General features: G+C 40.3%; 2 protein-coding genes across 7 annotated transcripts in view; one reads left to right on the top strand and one right to left on the bottom strand.

Annotated features, from left to right (window-relative positions):
- Positions 1 to 19: 19 nt before the first annotated feature.
- On the top strand, positions 20 to 16,597 carry CNIH4 (cornichon family member 4). Its single transcript, XM_083733838.1, has 5 exons — positions 20 to 179; positions 2,795 to 2,863; positions 6,042 to 6,154; positions 9,075 to 9,215; positions 11,058 to 16,597. The coding sequence occupies exons 1-5, from the start codon at positions 111 to 113 to the stop codon at positions 11,083 to 11,085; spliced, it is 420 nt and encodes a 139-aa protein (XP_083589964.1). The 5' UTR covers positions 20 to 110; the 3' UTR covers positions 11,086 to 16,597.
- The window catches only part of WDR26 (WD repeat domain 26), a 40,516-nt gene continuing 35,455 nt past the window's right edge, over positions 14,455 to 19,515 (bottom strand). For 3 of the 6 annotated variants that reach the window (XM_083733388.1, XM_083733385.1, XM_083733386.1), the window contains one exon: positions 14,455 to 18,961. In XM_083733388.1, the coding sequence (XP_083589514.1) occupies positions 18,936 to 18,961 (26 nt within the window). In that variant the 3' untranslated portion in view covers positions 14,455 to 18,935. The remainder of the gene's footprint in view (positions 18,962 to 19,515) is intronic. The other 3 variants (XM_083733387.1, XM_083733383.1, XM_083733384.1) reach the window with 1 other exon arrangement.

The following is a 19,515-nucleotide window of genomic DNA, read 5'->3' as shown; positions in this document are numbered from 1 at the left end:
CAAAGCCGAGGGAGCTGGAGCTGTACGGTGGCTGCGAAGGGACGCGAGGGGTGTGGCGATATACGGTGGCTGGTGGGGCTCGCGCCGGAGGCGGCACTGTCAGTGGCGGGATGGAGTCGGTGGTGTTCATTTTTTCGCTCATTGACTGCTGCGCCCTGATCTTCCTCTCCGTTTATTTCGTATCCTCCGGTCTCTCTTTTTTGGCGGGCGGCCTGGGAAGAGGGAGGCTGGAGCGGGCGAGGTAGCCCTCCGTGGTCTGTGGGCGGGCGGGCTGGGAAGGACCGTTGGGGCAGCGAAGGGGCTCTGGGAGGCCGGGGGCGTCGGTGACCGTCGGCCGTGGGGGCCGTGAAGGTGCTGCTGCGGGAGAACGAAGAAAGAAGGGGCTCCTGGGAAGGAGACCGCGGGGAGGCAGCGAGGGGCTTTTGGGGAGCGGCCTCGAGAATATGTTTAAGGGGAAGAAAAGTGGGGTGCGACTGTTTTAAACGCTGCCTTCAGGTGTTTGGGGCGAGAGGAAATGGAGGTGTGGCTAACGAGGGGTAAAAAGGAATGAATCCGCGGACCCTTGCACCTTCAGTCAGGGTTGGTATCCTGGCCCAGGCAAATGGGACATTAGTGCTGGCCTCTTACCCCTTTGGGTCCATTGGCCATGGAGAGCCTAGACTAGAAGGCACCACTGCTGGGCCCTGGCAGCCACCCAGTTTTGCTAAGCTGTGGTACTAGCCATGGTGGTGGCCAAGGAGCCATGGAGATATGGCAGCATTTCCAGCAGAAATTTAAATGCACACGCAGTCTTCCTAACTGTGTAAAACCCTGTTTTATTGTAGCTCTGTAAATTTTGGTATGGTACTCAGGCAGTGCTTTTTGCGGATTGTTTTATATGGATAGGTTAAATTTTGCCTAGAACTCGCAACTTACAAATATATAAAATATTAAAAACTGTTATTGTTATCATGGCATTTTAGCTGTACACCTCATATGAGATATTTGAGAGTTCTGCTGGGGAGCCTGTTTATACTTGGGTTGCCCCCCTAGCTCTAGATGTGTATACTTGGAAGTAAATTTCATGAATAGGAACTTACTTAGTCTCATGAATGGGAGCTTACTTCCAGGTACATGTGCCCTTTGTTTTATCATTCAGACTGTTGAAGGAATACTTCTGTGGTTGTTTTATGACTTCTTAAGTTACAAAGGCCTTAAACATGCCCTTCAGATTTTTTCTGAAGGCCAAAGTACGTACCTTAAGTGTGCCTGCTCCTAAGATTAACATTTAGATATCTCTCATTTTCCAAGAAAATATTCATGCATTTTAGTTAAGAATTGTGTGATATCCTGAGTTTTTTTCTTAAATATCATGATGCTGCTGAAGATGTTGCTATGCTAAATGGTTGATTACATGACTAGTATTTCCTAACTAAAATTGCTTCCTTTTCATGCATCCATTATAAGTAAGGCATTATGGAGCACTGAACATGTCAGTATAATTATGCCCTGCTTCAGTTAAATTCAGTGTATTAAGTGGCATACTTAGCTCTTACTTCTGTAGGTCACAACCTGTAGTTGGGTCTAAATTTCTAGCTCAAAAAAGTATTGTAACAGCACAAAGAGGGTGTATTTGTCATTGGTTCAGTGTGATGCCATAGTAGCCTTGTGGCAAGAAACCATAGGTTTCTGTTTTACGTGAATTAACAGCTTACCCTTCCCTCCGTTCCCTTTGCATGCCTCCAGGCAGGGGATCTGAAAGTTTTGCTTCTGAATTTCAACAACAGTTTCCAGTGCACAAAAGGGGATGGAAGGGAAGAGAGGGAGGAATGTGTAAGTCTCATTGTAGCTCATTCACATAAAGGGAAACCATGGGTTTTATTCAACTAAGTAGACTCAATAAAATTGATATGACTGAGATGGGTCCATTAATTTCAGTGGTTCTACTCTAAGTAAACTTAGTTGAATACAACCCCATGGTTTCCTGCAGCATATGAATGTGACCAGTGTGTGGTTGTATGCTTTTGTTACAGCAGCTATTCTGCATTAAATGTTCAATATATAAAATAGTTGTACACTAACAGGAATGAACCCAAGCTGATAGAGAGGTGTTATCTATAGCTCTGCAATGAAGATGCAACTATTTTCTTTATTTAATTTGCTTTCTTGCCATTTATCATATGGTTCCAGGGCAGGTTACAATTTACAATTATAAAACAAAGAAAACAGTTAAAACCACGAAACAAGGAAAGTTTAAAAAGTGTAAAAAACAGTTCCTTATATAAAAACAGTTTAGAAAACCTGTCAGGCTCCTGCAGATTCCAGGTATAAGTGGAACCCTTTGTGGCCAAGCCACTGTTCAGCTATTGCTAAAGCTGCTGTGACCCACTTAGTCTTGGGTGTGTGCGCTTAGTTTGGCACCTTAGGTTCTCTGCTTCTGCCTTATAACTATTATGATTGCTGTGGCCAGTCACGGTGGTTGTGTGGATGCTGGGGCCGGCACTACCTAGGGTGCCAAGTGTGTTGTAGCTTGGGGCTTGGCTGTGTGCACTGATGTTGTGCGTATCAGCGTAACAGCAGGGTTGTGAATTCTGCTGTTACTAATCAATGAATCTTCTGAAATAGCCTCTTGCTTGTGAACGTTCTGCTTGTTCTGTAAGCTTTGTTACATTAGTAGAATCCCTTGCAGTCAGATGTTTATATGAACTGTTTAGCTCTGTTGTAATACTCAGGAGTGGTGCAATGCATTTATGGCTCTTGTGTCACAGGGTAGAGCGCTTCCAAAAGCATAGTAATTCCTTATCTTGACCTTCAGATAATTACATTATCAGATTTGGAATGTGACTACATTAATGCTAGATCTTGCTGCTCAAAACTAAATAAAGTAAGTTTTTTTTCTTTTCTCTTTTTAAAGTGATGAGATTCTGGAATTAGATTTAGAAGTGGTGTGGGGGGGTCATCTTATTAATATGAAATAATCAGGATTATGTAACGTTATCTACCGATAGAGTCCGTTCCACTGTCAAATATCTTTTACTGTCAACCATTCCTCATAGGGTTTGGTTTTCAGACCTTTGATCATCTTGGTTGCCCTCCTTTGCACGTGTTCCAGCTTGTCAATATCTTACTTAAACTGTGGTGCCCAGAACTGGACACAGTATTCCAGGTGTGGTCTGACCAAGGCAGAATAGTACTGTTACTTCCCTTGATTTGGACACTATACTTCTGTTAATACAGCCTAGAATAGCATTAGCTTTTTTTTGTTGTTGTTGTTGTTGCATTACACTGGTGACTCACGTTCAGTTAGTGGTCTGCAACAACCTCTAGATCCTTTTTACATCTATACAGTGGTACCTTGGGTTACAAACACTTTGGGTTACAGACTTTGCTAACCCGGAAGTAGTACCTCAGATTAAGAATTGGGGCAACAGGAGGCCCCATTAACTAAAGTGGTACCTCAGGTTAAGAACAGTTTCAGGATAAGAACAGACCTCTGAAATGAATTAAGTTCATAACCAGAGGTACCACTGTACCTACAAGACAGGTGTCCCCCATCTTATATTTGTACACCTGATTCTTCCTGCCTAACTGTAGAACCTGACATTTGTCCCTATTGAAACTTTTAAAAGACATCTGAAGGCAGGAGGTTTTTAATGTTTGATGTTTTTATTTTGTTTTGAGTTATGCTATAAGCCGCCCAGAGTGCCTATTATTATTATTATTATTATTATTACGTTTGGGCCCAGTTCTCCTGTTTAGGTCATCTTGAATCCCTATTCTGACTTACAGTGGAATAACTAAGAAATGGATGAGTCCTTCATGTGTGGATAGTTTGCTGCCTTTTGCTTATTTGAAAATTCACCCATTTTGATCTAGATGCATTCCTCTAGTAGTACTTTTGATGCAGGGATTTCCCTAGCACTGTGCTAATAGTATTTTGTCTTTGTGAGGGGAAAGGAATACTCTTCCTGTCCCACTAACTCTCTTTAGGACCTGGTGTCAACATGTGGGTTGTTCAGTTAATGGGCCTTTTGGATCTCCCCTGATCCTCAGAACCTGCTTTGCTCAAATTCCTCCACCACACTCATGACTCCAGTATTTTTCTCCTTGTGTTTCCTGGCTTTGGGAAAGCAAGAGCCATGACTCGGGGGGGGGGGGGGGATCACATGCTTTGTTTGCTAAAGGTCCCAGATTCAGTCCCTGACATCTCCAGGAAGGGCTGGGAAGAACTCCTGTCTGAAGACCTGGAGGGTATTATGCTGACACTACTGAGCTAGTTGGATCAGTCCTCTGACTCAGTATAAGGCTTCCTGTGTTCCATAGCTCATCTTGTATACCTGCATTCTGCTACCTTCTTGTCCTTTGCAGGCCATTTCCTTTTCCTTGCCCAGACCTGGCCATTTGCAACTTCCCACAAAGTATGCCTCTCTAGCCCATTCCTGTGTTTTTCCTCCTTGCTCTCCCCTTGTAGTATTGTCACTGCTTGCATCCCATGGCTCAGTCCCCTTTCCCACCTGGTTTCTCCTCTGCTCTTCAAATCCACTCCCTTTACAGTTTGTTTCCTGTTCAGTTGCATTAGTTCTGCAGTCAGATTACCATCAATGGTTTTAAAGGATCCTTCTCATTAACAATTTGCCGAGGACTAGTATCCATTGCTAACAAATAGCAAAGATATGTGTGTTGTCAACGTCATCCTTTTATGGCACAGTTTGGATTACTGTGTCTTAAGAATTTAAGAACATAACACATGCAGCCCTGCCCTTTTGGAAAGTCCTCTTCCCTCTGTGGAGCCCTCCCTAGAACTTTAGTCTTGAAGTTAAAGGCAAGCATTTATAATTTGTTCCTATAGAGCAGAAACTTTTTCAGCAGGGGGCTGGTCCACTGTCCCTCAGACCTTGGGGGGGGGGCAGACTAGATTTTGAAAGAAAAAAAAAGAATTCCCATGCCCCACAAATAACCCAGAGATGCATTTTAAATAAAAGGACACATTCTACTCATGTAAAAACACCAGGCAGGCCACACAAATAACCCAGACATGCATTTTAAATAAAAGGACACAGTCTACTCATGTAAAAACACGCTGATTCCCGGACCGTCCACAAGCCGGATTTAGAAGGCGATTGGGCCGGATCTGGTCCCTGGGCCGTAGTTTGCCTACCCTTGCTGTAGAGGGAACCTAGCAGACCATTCAGATGCAAAAGTAAGTAGAAAGGAACATAGTAGTAATGCCGGTGTAAGTGGAATGTTACTGTTTGAGCTCATAATTAGGGGTTTCAGCAGAAAAAAAATCATGCCAATGTTTGCTTTTGTGTGTGTGTGTGTGTGTGAGAGAGAGAGAGAGAGAGAGAGAGAGAGAGTGAGTGGGAGGGAGGGAGAGAGAGAAAGAAAGAAAGAAAGAAAGAAAGAAAGAAAGAAAGAAAGAAAGAAAAGAAAAGTGCACACACTTGCAAGGTGATATAAATGCCTCAGAGCCTGGGCACACTTCTCCATTCTGCTTCTGAAATCTCAACAGTAAACCCTCCAAGTGTCCCTATTTTCCAGGGACAGTCTCAGATTTACAGAACCTGTCCCAATTTCTGAACTTATCCTGGAATTTCCGGCTTTTCCTTAGAATATCTCTCTTTTCATTGGAGAAATGTTGGAAGATATGCGACAGGCTACGTGTTGAAGCCTGAGCTCAGCCAGAAGGCTTAGAAACATAAAAAATAAGATTAAGATCCTTGGAATGCTAAATTATGCACCTTTTTTTTTACAAATCCTGCACACAACTCTGGACTTGGATATGTTCCCAAATAGACCCAACTGCTTCTGTCTGCAGTACTTTTCTCAATGCTGCCTCTGAAGTGCACGGCTAGATCCTGAAAAGAAGTTTGGACACTTTGATGGCATTGTGGTGTTTTTGTTTTTTGTTTTTTTAAGTACTTGGAGTCATGTGAATTGTGCCAGTTCTGTGATCAGTTGGCAGACTGATAATAGTGTTGACAGTGTACTTTTATCCCATTTGCTTGTACACTCCCACAGAGTATAAGTCTTTTATTTTTCTAAAAATTTCTCTTTTCCAGTGGGTGATCCCTGAATTGATTGGCCATACCATTGTCACTGTATTAATGCTTATTTCACTGCACTGGTTCATCTTCCTCCTCAATTTACCTGTAGCAACCTGGAATATATATAGGTAAGGGCCAGTTGGGTTGTTTGTGGGTCTTTATAACTGTTACCACTTATTGAAAATGTGTTTCAGATGTGGAATGCTGTTATTGACTTGATGCCGATACTGTTCCTCCATTAGTCTGTTCCACAATTTATGAAATTCACCATCCTCAGCGGGAACAGCTTGAACCTCAGTGTTGCTTTCTCTACTCTCTTAACTTTTAAATCTATTGAGGTGTTTTGGTTTTCGTGAGGACTGATGTGACTTCTCTCCTTGAGGGCATTTGAAGGTTGGGGGCGGAAAGCTCACTAACTGCATCTTGGAGCTTCTTTATTCCAGTCCGAATAAAAAGATCCATGGTTTGAAGCAGGCCCTGATGTTGTTTGTGCCTGCCTCCCTCATGATGGATGGAAAGTTTATTTTACAGGAAAATATATGGTGGGAATTTTTTCTGTTACATAAAATTCTATACCTCCCCCATCATTGCTACTGTGGGCACTATCTACTGCGAAATAATCTATTGGTTTGTATAATTGCTTTCCCCTTGTGTTCTTCCATTATTATTGGCATTATGTAATAATGTCCTAAGTGATGCACATACTGAGCCACTAATTCCAATAGCTGTGGTGCTCTGCCAAGTGCTGCTGATAATAGTTGACACCACTGCTGGTAGAGTAACTATTTATAAGGCCTGAGCAGCTGTTTTTCCTCTAATATTGTGGTGAACTTAGCACATGGTTGGTTTTCCATAGTTGGCTGCAGTGAGATTTATTTGCCGCCAACTAAAGACAACCAACCATGCCCTGCTCCTCCTAACCTCTCGCTACCAAGGAAATATAATAAACAAATAGAAAGAGAACCTACCCAAGTGACACGGACATAAAAACCCCACACATACACCAAGTATTTCCACCCTCCCCTCCCCCTCCTCTTCTTCCTCAACTTTATTCTGTACACAATACTAATGTCTCACTTCAAATGTGAAAAAGATTCTGCAACCTGAAAAGAGACAATGCATGTACTTTCGTAAACCAAGAAAAACTTAAATTAAAAACACACACACAAAACTTAGCACATTAGGTCAAACATTCACGTTCCTCTTGATGACATCTATGTGTGTATGAAACATTAGAGGGAAATTAACATAATAGATGGGAGATGGGGAATCTGTGGCCCTTGAGTTGTTATTGGACTCAAACTCCCAACAGCCCCAGTCATCCCAGACAATGGACAGGGGGGACAATAGGAGTTGTAGTCATAGCATCTAGAAGACAAGAGATTTCCCATCCTTGACATAGCTGTTTTGGAGCAGAATTCCAGGTGTTGCTTTTGATCTTCTTCCACTTGATCATCTTAGATGCCCTTCTCAAAAGTGCCCTGGATGATGTGTGGTTGGTGGCCACAGGACAGAGGGCATTTTCAGTGGTTGTCCCCTGGCTGTGAATTACCTTCCTCAAAGAGACTCATCTGACACCTATATGGTTGTTTTGCTGCCAGAGCAAGACCTTTTTGTTTTTCCAAGCCTTTTGATCTGTCTTTGCCTGCAATATTTTTATTTTCTGTAACTACTCCTTTGCTGTATTCATACTTTTATTGTTGAATTTTAAATAGCTTCATTAGCTTTTGTGGACTTATGCTTATTTAAACAATTATTCATGTCTCCTCAAAATAAAATAGATCCAAATAAGTCTTGTAGGCATTGCTGTAGGTGCTCGGTTGTTAATTCATTTCTCTTTAAAAGAAAACCACTTGACCTTTTTGATGTCGAAATGAGTAACTTGCCTGTGCTTCCAGTAGAGAAGCTAAATGTGAAAGTGGTTTCTGAAGTACATTTACCATATCAAAGCTGGGTTGTTGTTTTTTACTCTCTGTGAACCTATTTCGTACATTGATGCAGGTTTGTATGCGCTGATCACAAGAAAGTAAGCATTCATTTGGTTCCCTTTCCCATCCCCCTTCCCAGTAGAAAGCTGCTTGCATTGTACAGTTGATATTGACAAGTGGATTGCAGATCCATTATATGGTCTAAAATTTGGGTCAGAGAACATTTCAGCCAGCTCTCCCTCACACATAAATTGCTTGTGTGGATCTACTCCCGTGAATAGTATAAAGTCAAAACAAGGTGATTTACGAAAGATCATAGCCCTTCCCTCTGTAAACAGGACAACTTGCCATGTTTTGTTTTTTCTAATTGCAGAGGGGGACACTGTGATCTCACAGAAGTCTCTCAGATAATGCTGTTCACATGAGGAGGTTCTGAGCATGAGCAATTCTTTGCAAGGGTCAAGTAGCTGAAGTAGCATCCAAATTAAATAGCATGGTTTCAACGCACACAGTGGAGAGACAGCTTTCAACTGGTCATGTTCCTAAGCTCCTAACTAAATTCCTCCATGTTCCAAGTAAATATGTAACCCTGCATTTGCAGTATTCCAGTTTTCCAGATTGGGGGAGTTCCCAGGGTTCTCCAGAAAATGAATTTGTACCACATTTTGAAATGGTTGACAATATAAGCATTTCTCTGTCTACTGAAACTAATATTGTGCAAACGCTTTCTCCACAACTGTCCCCCTTTGCACAGCCTCAGTCTCCATATGCCCTCCTTCTTTCCAGTTGCACTGCTTCCATCTGCCCCCGCAAGTATTCAGGTTTCCATGTTCTCCGTCCCTTTTTCTTTTGCTCTCCTGTTTGAGCCCTCTGATTATCTGCCTTCCATCACATTACGTATTCTCTCTGGGACAAACCCTGCTTTTCCACCAGCCATCAATCCAGTTTTTTCTACAAAATCTGCTTCAAAACTTGTCTTGCTGCCGCTCTGCTTACCTAGACCCTTCTTCATGCTTTGATATATTTTGGTCCTTTCTATTAGCACACTGAGCTTGAATTGTGTCTCCTCTGTGCTGGAGTGCTGTTGGCATTACAACATTTTTTCCTTAATCCTTTTCAGGTACATTATGGTTCCTAGTGGAAACATGGGAGTATTTGACCCCACAGAGATCCATAATCGAGGGCAGCTGAAATCGCACATGAAGGAAGCCATGATTAAGCTTGGCTTTCATCTCCTTTGTTTTTTCATGTATCTTTACAGGTGAGTCTCAAGTCTTACAACTTGGAAAGAAGGCCAGCAGCATATTTAAAATACCTGCTGCCACACCAGCTCTGAACTTAACAGGGTTCATCTATCTGCTGTGCTGTTTAAGCTTTCTGCTACATTCACTATTCGTAATAGTGGCCAAATGCTAGTTCTTCCTCTCTCCTCAAACCCCACACCCCCATTTATTTCTTTTTGTAAAAAAAATACTAGTTGCATTTCAGTTTTGCTGCATGTTCCTATGCTCATGTGTTTTTGGGAATATCTGACTGACACTGTTTGTAACTGGGTTTAGGCTTAGACTGGGAGCCCAGCACATCACGTGACCCTCTGGGATATCACACTACAGCTCATCCAGGAAAGAGATTCAAGACCTGGATATATCTAATGTAAAACAAACCAGAAAGGCACATCCCCAAATTTTACTGCTGACACATAATCCTCACAAAGCAACAGCAGAGGTTGTCACAACTTAAACTGATCTTGTGGTTCTCGTGTAAAAAGGCAAGTAAACAAGGGCATGGTTCCTTTGCGCTTCCTTAGCTTTTAATAGCTCTTTATTTTTATACAAATCAATCAATGGATTCACCTGGTCATGTTTGTTGTATGGTGATTGGTTATCACAAAGATTTCCATCACTGCTGGCTTTTTCTTTGAGAGCCTCTCTGTAGGCGAAGTTTATTTGTGGCGACACTCACACTGTGCAATGAGGTGGGAATCCACTCTTAACTTACACTTTCTGTTTGGATGCGGTATGTTTTGTTCATCCAGCTGGATATTTCTTTTCACTCTTGTGGCCTTATACAAAAACATCCTAGGAATTGTAGTTTAGCTGGGTGTTATCTGCTAAGAGATCCCTACTCTCTTTCCTGCCACATCAGAAGTACAGTTCCCAAAGTTCTCTGGCAAGAGGGAATTAGTGTTTAATAAGTTGAAAGTCTGTAGTATACATTGTTTGTCATCTTGTTCTGTATACAGTACTGCAGGCTCAGTTTTTGAGCAGTTCCTTGTTTCTGTTTAAATGTCTGCATTCAGGGCGCACCTTCAGAAGATTCCATATATAGAAGATTCCATATATGTAAATTGTCATATATTTTGATGTTGTTATATATATATACATATATATATATATGACAAAAGTGTCCCATTCCTGCCCTAGAATATAGGCCCTGTTCCAAGGTGGTTATTCTACATGTGTGGAATGGTTTTTGGAATAAATGCCATGTGCTCATAGATGGGAAATAACACTATGTGGTGTTCACACCTTTCACTTACAGATCATTTCAGGCTGTGAGGTTGGGTTTCTGGACAGGTTTAAGTTATAAGGATTTTCTTTGAGAGTCCCAGAGATGGAAATCATTGGCCCATCTGTGCTGGGGATGTTGCAACCGATGATGAAAGTGGTCCTTGCCTTTATTTGAAGGCTTAAGAGCTAAATCCTTTTGAAACTGGCGGTGGTGAACTATTGACAAGACAGGCCTGTTTAAGACGCAATCCTACATGCCACACCAGCTATGCATTATACATACCTTGTAAACTCTGGAATTTGTCTAGCACTAGACATGCCTTATAAAGCCTCGATATCAAGCAGCTTTAAACTTGAGGATATCTTGGATTAAAAGAGACTTGCTGTAGTAACGGCTAGCCTTGTACAATCACATATGCTACCAGTTTGCATCACAATGCCTAGTTCTTCAGTAAGACCGGACTATGCAAATGAACCAAATGGAAACAACTTTGCCAATGTTTCTAGCATAATAAAGATGCAAGTTGCAGGGTGTGCATGTAAGGTTATCTATTTAAAATTGTACCTTTAATATGTTTTCCTTCTTTCTGCAGTATGATCTTGGCGCTGATAAATGACTGAAGTCGAAGTAGAAGTGTTACAGTTGCCAAATTCTGAGTTGTCACTCACAGCTTTCAAGTAAACCTAGACCAGTGTCGTCATGCAGTATATTTTTTCCTCTTTGAACAAAAAATATTTTTGCTGTATTTTTTAACATAAAAAATATTTAAAAAACCAACATACTGAGTTTCTCGAACTGTTGATTTGTCCCTTCTTCAGTCAATTTTCCTATTATATCCAATTCACGTTTTTCTCAAGAATGCAAGCTAGCCAATGAATGGAGTCAGATGATGGCACCAATGCCAGGATGTCACCATCAAGTATTGTTTTGTGAATTACCACTGTTAAAAGTACATAACCATCACTTTCTGTATTTTACTGAATTTTATTTCCCTTGGACCTAACTTTTTAAAATCTTTCACTTACACTCGTTTGTGTATCCACACACACTTAATGCAATGATGGCCAAACTTGGCCCTCCAGCTGTTTTGGAACTACAATTCCCATCTTCCCTGACCGCTGGTCCTGTTAGCTAGGGATGATGGGAGTTGTAGTCCCAAAACAGCTGGAGAGCCAAGTCTGGCCACCATGGACTTAATGCATCCGATGGAGTGAAAACTTATACCATAATAAATGGTAGATTTTGTATGAGCTGTAGTAGTGTTGAAGTGCTGTTGATAAAGACCATTAGAGCTTGGCTAATCCCAAGATATTACTGTGACATAAACCATTTCAACCCAAGAACTGCATTTGATGCTACCTATATGGGATATGGAGTAGCCTCTAAACACCTGCATTGTTTTTGCTCTTACCCCAACTGGGGGGCCTGGAGTAGTTCCCTGTAAAATCAAATTTCCACCAGTACATTAACAAACTGCTGTGGGTCATAGGGGATGTGTTTGTTTGTTTGTTTCTTTTTTTTAAGAAGAGTTTGGATTTGATATCCCGCGTTATCACTACCCTAAGGAGTCTCAAAGCGGCTAACAATCTCCTTTTCCCTTCCTCCCCCACAACAAACACTCTGTGAGGTGAGTGAGGCTGAGAGACTTCAGAGAAGTGTGACTGGCCTAAGGTCACCCAGCAGCTGCATGTGGAGGAGCGGGGAATCGAACCCTGTTCCCCAGATTACGACTCCACCACTCTTAACCACTACACCACACTGGCTCTCAGGAGATGTATTTCTATATTGAGGCTGTGAAACTGCATCTGAAATACTGGAGCTATTTCTAAATGCATCTGGCCAAAAGACACAGGGTAGCAGGCTAAAAGAGAAGACCTGAAGCCTAATAAAGTTGGCTATCAATCAAAGACTAGAATACTTAACAGCTTTTTGTCAACATTTCTACTGTAGTTGCCCTTGACATAGTAGGAGTTCCCTATGGTAGGATAAATTCAACCCTTTTCTCCTGGTTTTCTGTGTGAATCTTCCCTTTTAGAGATACTAATAACCTTGTTGGAAGGGTGTAAAGGAGAGGATTAAGTAGCCCAATCCATCTTCCTCATGCCCAAAGCTGCTGTTGGTTTGGTCATGATGGCTTATTGTGACTCATGTCAAGGTAGCTTCATGAAATGCTACAGGATCAGGCAGTCTCGGCTCATTTACGGATGGTATTTTAATCTGATCACTAATAGGAGCAGGAAGTGTCCTCTTTCATCAGGCTTCTGCAGTTGAAGCTGGTTCTTGGTAATTAAGGGCTGCTTCTAAGAAAACACATCTCACAATCCTTACCTACTTTAAATATGCCTTAAGGGCTTACATCAGTCTGTTTGGCTCATTTCAACACCACTCTAGCCTAAACCACTTAAATTTTTTAGATTAGTTTTTAAAATGGATTATGCACCTTTAGGAGCTATTCTCCACCTAAACTGTTAATTGCATTGTTACCTGGCTTGCTATAGAGATGGAGTTTACTCCCTATCCTGCGTCTGATTTTCCTTCATTTAGAATCAGGTATAATTTTTCCTCCTATTAGAAGACAAAACAAAACACATTTTTGTCTTGTTCTGCAGGTGGTTCCCTCAACTGCTCTCGCAATAGTTTCACTAACTGGCTTGGTACATATTGCTCCCCTTCTGCTACTGGTCACATAGCACACAGGTGGCATATACAGTGGTACCTCGGGTTAAGTACTTAATTTGTTCTGGAGGTCCATTCTTAACCTGAAACTGTTCTTAACCTGAGACACCACTTTAGCTAATGGGGCCTCCTGCTGCCGCCGAAGCATGATTTCTGTTCTCATCCTGAAGCAAAGTTCTTAACCTGAAGCACTATTTCTGGGTTAGCGGAGTCTGTAACCTGAAGCATATGTAACCCAAGGTACCACTGTATAAGTTAGTCTATAGTGTAGTTAGAGGTTAAAGTAGTTTCTAGAGAGCTAGGCACACTTATTCTTCAAAAATGCATGGAAATATCTACCTTCCTTTGGTGCAACTTAAAAAAAGGTCAAGGGAGGCGCACATATCCTTCAGTAGCTTGCTCTATACGTACTTGATGCAAGAGTATCCCTGTAAGAGGTGCAAGTTGTTGCAGCTGAAGCAACCTTTACTATATACTAGTGGCCACCCTTTGAGTGTCACTCCAGGGTACAGAGAAGGCAGTCTGGGGGAAATATATACAGTGGAACCTTAGTATTCAAACGTAATCCATTCTGGAAGTTGGTTCGACTTCTGAAACATTCGAAAACCGAGAAAGGGCTGGCTGCAAAGTCAATGGGAAAAAATGAAAAATGCACCTTGGAATTATTATTATTTGTACCCCGCCCATTTGGCTGGGTTTCCCCAGCCACTCTGGGTGGCTTCCAACAGAGATTAAAAATACATTAAAACATCAATCATTAAAAACTTCCCTAAACAGGGCTGCCTTCAGATGTTTTCTAAACGTCAGGTAGTAGTTTATCTCTTTGACATCTGATGATAGCAGTTCAACTTCCGAGGTGCGTTCGAAGATGGAAGCATTCACTTCCAGGTTTTCGGCATTCGGCTTCTGAAATGTTTGACAGCCAAGACGTTCGAAAACCGAGGTTTGACTGTACACATATACCAGCTGTGGGGGTCATTTAGTTTATAATGCAGCCCAGCACAACGTATGATCCTCCAAGCTGAATATAGCCCTGTGCATAAACAGCCTGGCCTTGAGTCCCATCTGTGGTTATAAAGCAGGAATGGCTGTCAAGCCATAACGGATGGCTGCTAAGCTGTTTTTCTGCTCTGTGGATCACTCTTGTAAACTTGCTCTTATGTAATGAGCAAGAGTAGCACTGGAGGATTAACTATCATAGCCTAAAGCCCGGGGCCTGCTGCTCCTGCATAAAAAGACCACAAATGCTCATGGGATATACCAGGGTTGGCCAGAAATAGCACTGAAGCTTAGAAAGCTAAGAACTATTCAAGTCCAGTTATTCATTCTGTTTATTGAATTGGAAAGAAAGGGAATACAAATATTTGTTAAGTGCTGTGCACCGACATGGAAAAGTGTATTTTTTTTTAAACCCCAATAAAAACAAAAACCAGTAATTAATGTAGTTTGAATGAACATTTTAAAAGATATGTTTAATATACTACATATTTATAAAATAAGGTGTTCTGTAAATAATTAGTAAAACAAGTGAAAATAAATATGGAGACCCAAAGTTCTTATGTTTTAATGTAATATAGTAAAGAAACTTTAAACTACTTAATATAATTCAAGAGGAGTAACAAAAATCCAGAAAGTTTAAGAACGCAATCCTTTGAAACATTTAATATCAGTCCATAGCAAATAGTCATTACATACCAAAAGCTCTAAGTGTTAACTAGTTCCACCACAACTCCATATAAATCTTGACAATTTAGAAATTTGAGAATAAAAGTTCTTTTCTTGATCTCTACAGCTTGGTTTGTAAGTACACACATGCTTTGAGGATCCGTTTCTTCCTCATACATTTTCAAGGAGCCGACAACTTTTTCCATCTGTGCCGAGAAGTGTTAAGAATTAAATCTAGTACATTTATCCTAACAATGAAACACTTAAAAGATGGAGCACACTGAATTTCAAATTTATAAAAATATATTGGTATTAACCAAAATCTTAAAGTTAGAGGACACTTCACATACACACAACATGACTTAAAGTATGCAGTAAAACATGACATGTACCTAGAACAGTTGGTTCCATGACAGTTTGTGTTTCACGCACACACATTCATACCACACGCACACACACACTTTGCTGAATCCGGATTATCCAAAGTCAGCAAACAGGAAATGGGGTTCTAGTTTGTGTTCCAGCAACTAGAGCAGCTACTGCAGACAACACTGCACAAGTCAAGTCCACCCTGTTCAAAAAGTGTCAAAGTGTTTCCAAAATTCTACTAATTGTCAAATGAGCGGTTTGTTCTATGGCAGCTGAAAATGGACTCAAGCCAATGCAATATACATTTTAACCATATATAGGATTGATACTCCAGTTTTAACAGTTCATTTGAAATGCATCAAATTGAGGCAACATGTGCTTTGGGGGTATTGACAAAGGGCACCAAGTTTTACTGAAAATTGGTTCTCTTCCCCTTCTGATCCTACCCCAAAATTAGAAACTAGACATTCTTCTGCTGTTAACTAAAATAAAAATAAAAATTACAAGAACTCTCCCAATGTCTCTTTTGCCAGCACAGGACTGGTTTAAGAAAACATTTTAACTTAAAGCCATTTTTCCCTTTGGGGTGGGAATTTATTTTTTAATTAAGATGGCACTAAACACCTAGTATTAAATTACATTCAACAGTATCTGCTCGGAAGCCAGAATGAGACTATTGGCAAAAGTTGGGTAGCTTTCACTGGTGACTTCATATCAAAACTTGTATTATGATCCCCTAATTTTAAAACTAAAAACTTAAATGAGGGAACTAAGCCACACATTTACAAGGCGATTTTAAGGGCTATGTAAAAACTGTTTCTTCTTTTGTGCTCCTACTTTTAAAATCACTTACCTGATCTGAGAAGCACTGTGGCAAGATACTGTAGTGATTTATAGCCAGTGTGCATATTTTGGAGTTGATGGGTACAAAACCTAAGGCAAAATGCAAACTACTGTATCCTCTTTCCCACTCATTGCCTTCTGCTCATGGTAAGATATGGCCAGTAATCAGTGATTGCTCTAGCCTAGAGTAGAAATGCCTTCGTCATATATAAAAAAGAATGTTGAGATAAGCCTATTCCTTGACTTCTCCCCTAACAACAGTGACACTCTAGGGTTCTTTTTTTATCTGAAATGCTGACGTGCTTTTCAATCTACATATCAGTCAATTTAGGCTGCTCAACTATTTAAGATGACTCACAAGAAATCCTAGCATTGTTATTGCAGTTAAAAGTTTGCTTCCAGACAGATCTTGACTTTATTTGGTTCAGTTGTATGTCAAGAAGCAGAAATTAAAACCACCTCAATCTGAAGAGCTTCCTCTTAAAGTTGCATGGTCTGTATTATGCAACTGAATTTAGAAATGGCATTCTCAAAACACATGCTTCTCGTTCAGCTCCACACTCAAGTGCTTTTTTATTTTTTAAAAAAATCCAAGAACTCTTTCATAAGAGGTGAGGAAGCATAAGCAGTAGTGTGTCCATTTAATTTCGCTCTTAATTTGGTTTCCTGCTGGTGTTATGCGTTTCAAAGAAAAGGAAACAAATTGGTCTATTTTTTTCCCACCACAACAGCGTCCTTGCAGGAAGTCTTAACTACAAGCATCAGATTGAATAACCTATAGAAATCTAGTAGCACCAAATCAAACTGATTTTTGTGCACACTTCATAATTCACTTCCAATTTCCCTTCCAATCTCCTAGGGTAGTTTTGAGTTTGCAAACAGTACCACCAGCACCATATCAGTAATACAGCTGTGAATTTTTAAAGATTCAGAATGAGGGTATCTGCAAAAGTAAGATTTTATATAGGCTCAGAGGGGAAGACTACAAAAATTTTCCAATTACAAAAACAAACCTTAATGTCAAATGAACAGAATACATGTCAATGGACAATTGTAATAAATGTAAGGTAAAATTACATATAAAAAGCTGCAACAGAACAGCTTAAATGTATTAAAGACTGGATGTAAAATTCTTTGCTGCTCCTAAATCCATGAGAATGCAAGGCGGCGGCATTCTGTTGTTTAAAGATTTCTCTGTAAACCTGGTCTGCACATACATTTTAAGCCAATTGGATAATTGTAATAGTGTTGTGTGCTTATTCAGAGACAATCAAACTTAAACAACTGAATTACTACATTGATTGGAATACCACTTGTTCCAGTCTGGAGGTATTTAAAGAAATTCAATCATGAATCTCTGATCAAATTAGAAGGCTCTGAAGGAAAACTGTTGCAAGTCTGAGTTAAGGGATACATGCCAAGTGCAATGGCAATAACTCATATTCCTTATCACAGAATCTGTGCCTAAAAAAAAAACCATGCACAAGGGAGCAAATTTCCTTCTAGTCCTGTGTCTTTCCTAATGTTAAGACCTTTTCCCACCTGTAGCTTCTATTTTAGCTGGTACTACAAGGATGTGTTAACTGTTCTTTTATTATGAGTTGCTTTCTTTTCTGTTCTTTTAAAACTTAAGGATGGCCCTAAGTGCATTTTCACCCTTTAACTATAAGAGAAATTCTGAAACCAACTAACTATGTCAAACACCTGGTTAGTTCTCTGAGTTTTAGTATGTATCCTCTGCACAAAGATAGTTAACAGCACCTACTCAGAAGCAGTTCCTGGAGAAAGAACGATCTGGAAAATTTGTACAAGGTATGTATTTAATTCACAGCAGACAGTCAACTCACTGATTTATTTTTTTTTAAGATAATGCTATAAAGTACTATTCTCATTTTAGGTCTTTACTATGTTTTAAATAAGAACCATTGCACATTAAGGCCAATTTAGAATTTTCATTTATTAAATTTCAGAAATTACATTGTAATGGTTTAGTTGGCGGTTCTGAAAGTTCTCAAATTCTTTTATGTTGGTAAACAAAGTTTCCTTTTAAAATAATACTTTATATAGCCTGTGTAAAACTGTTGCCAGCCAAATGGTCTTACACAACACTCCAGAGGAGCACCAATTATACTGCATTTACTTGTAGATGACACTTTTTAAGCTGGTTTCAATTCCAAATGTATACAAATGAAGTCATTTTAATGCTATAAATTATTTATTTTTCTTTCTTAAAAAAGAAGATTGTGCTGTTAACCCACTTACAGGGCAACAAGCTAGGTGAAAAGTACAAAACCTTTTGTCAAGTGTGATACTGAAGAGTGCTTTTCATGTCATTCACTGGTTTAAACATCTGGGTTTAGATATACTGTGCAACGGGCAAGGCTTAGAATCCATGAACCAAGCTGCAAAGATCTCAAGCTAAATAAGGCGGAGAGACTCAGAGAAAGAAGAGAAGGAAAGACTTTCCTATCCAACATGTACTCTTCAGACTAAAGCACTCTTTCTATCAAGCCTTCTAAACTGTTAAATAAAAGGTTTCCAAACAAGCATTTAAACTTCATTACACAGAAGAAGAGCAACAATAACAGTAGTCTGCCTGACAAAATGGCAGAAGGGAAAATGTATATACGGAGTTCAATGGTTAGCCTGAATGTAGCACAGTTCTTCACAACCGATGGGGGGTTACTTCAACATGGTGTCCAACAACGTTCTAACGACGTGCTTCATCTCAACTGTTTACTATGAAGCAAGGTGGTAAAATGTTTGGCCCCAGTTGGGCTTCAGAAATGGTTCTTTTTTTTTCCATGACGAGCATGTCTGTCCAGCTATCAATCATGTTTGTTTGCACCAAATCCCAAGCCATTTAAAATACGACTAAATTTAAGTTAAACAGAAGTCGTCTGCTCCAAATTCACCATCAACTATCCATGCTACTGCATTCCTCTAAGGGCGGGGGAGAGGGAGACGGAATGTAAAAAGAAAAGAAAAAATAATAAATATCTTTAAAATCATAGTTCACCTCAGCCACGATATACACATGTATCTTCAGATTTACAAAAGACATACACACAAACTCATTTAGGGCAACCCAACCCAACTGAGCAGCTACAATCGCCACCGTACTAGTTCTGAGAGTCCAGCAGGGGCTTTTAAACAGCTTGCTTCACTCTGGGAGGTACAGAAGTCATTTCTAATACAGGGCCAGTGGGAAGAGGGGCTTTTTGTGCAAAAGAGACTTCCTTGATTGAGTTGAAACTTCCCCTGCAGGAGCAGACAGCTGCCAGAATACACATTTAACAGTGTCTATAAAGTAATTAAGAGGTTGAGAAAAGTTGTAGTAAAACCCATTTTAGATACTGAGATGGAAGGAATAAGAACTGGTACATGGGGCTTTAATTTTTCCTAAGATTACTTTGCCAGCAACTTCAGGAAATGTATTCTAAAGCAGAATAAAGCAAGCATTTCTAAAAGAATGGAAAATGTTTTGCAGACTGGAA

Source organism: Podarcis gaigeae, assembly GCF_964106915.1.
Source record: "Podarcis gaigeae genome assembly, chromosome: 3".
Lineage (NCBI taxonomy): Eukaryota > Metazoa > Chordata > Lepidosauria > Squamata > Lacertidae > Podarcis > Podarcis gaigeae.
Note: the sequence above shows the minus strand (reverse complement) of the source record. Positions and strands in the feature narration are given on the sequence as shown.

Bases quoted from the DNA above. Each gene is read 5' to 3' on its own strand.
- CNIH4 (XM_083733838.1), top strand. From the start codon at position 111: ATGGAGTCGGTGGTGTTCATTTTTTCGCTCATTGACTGCTGCGCCCTG. The intron at 180-2,794 runs GTATCCTCCGGT...CTTGACCTTCAG, and splicing joins TCTTCCTCTCCGTTTATTTC to ATAATTACATTATCAGATTT. The intron at 9,216-11,057 runs GTGAGTCTCAAG...TTCTTTCTGCAG, and splicing joins TTTTTCATGTATCTTTACAG to TATGATCTTGGCGCTGATAA.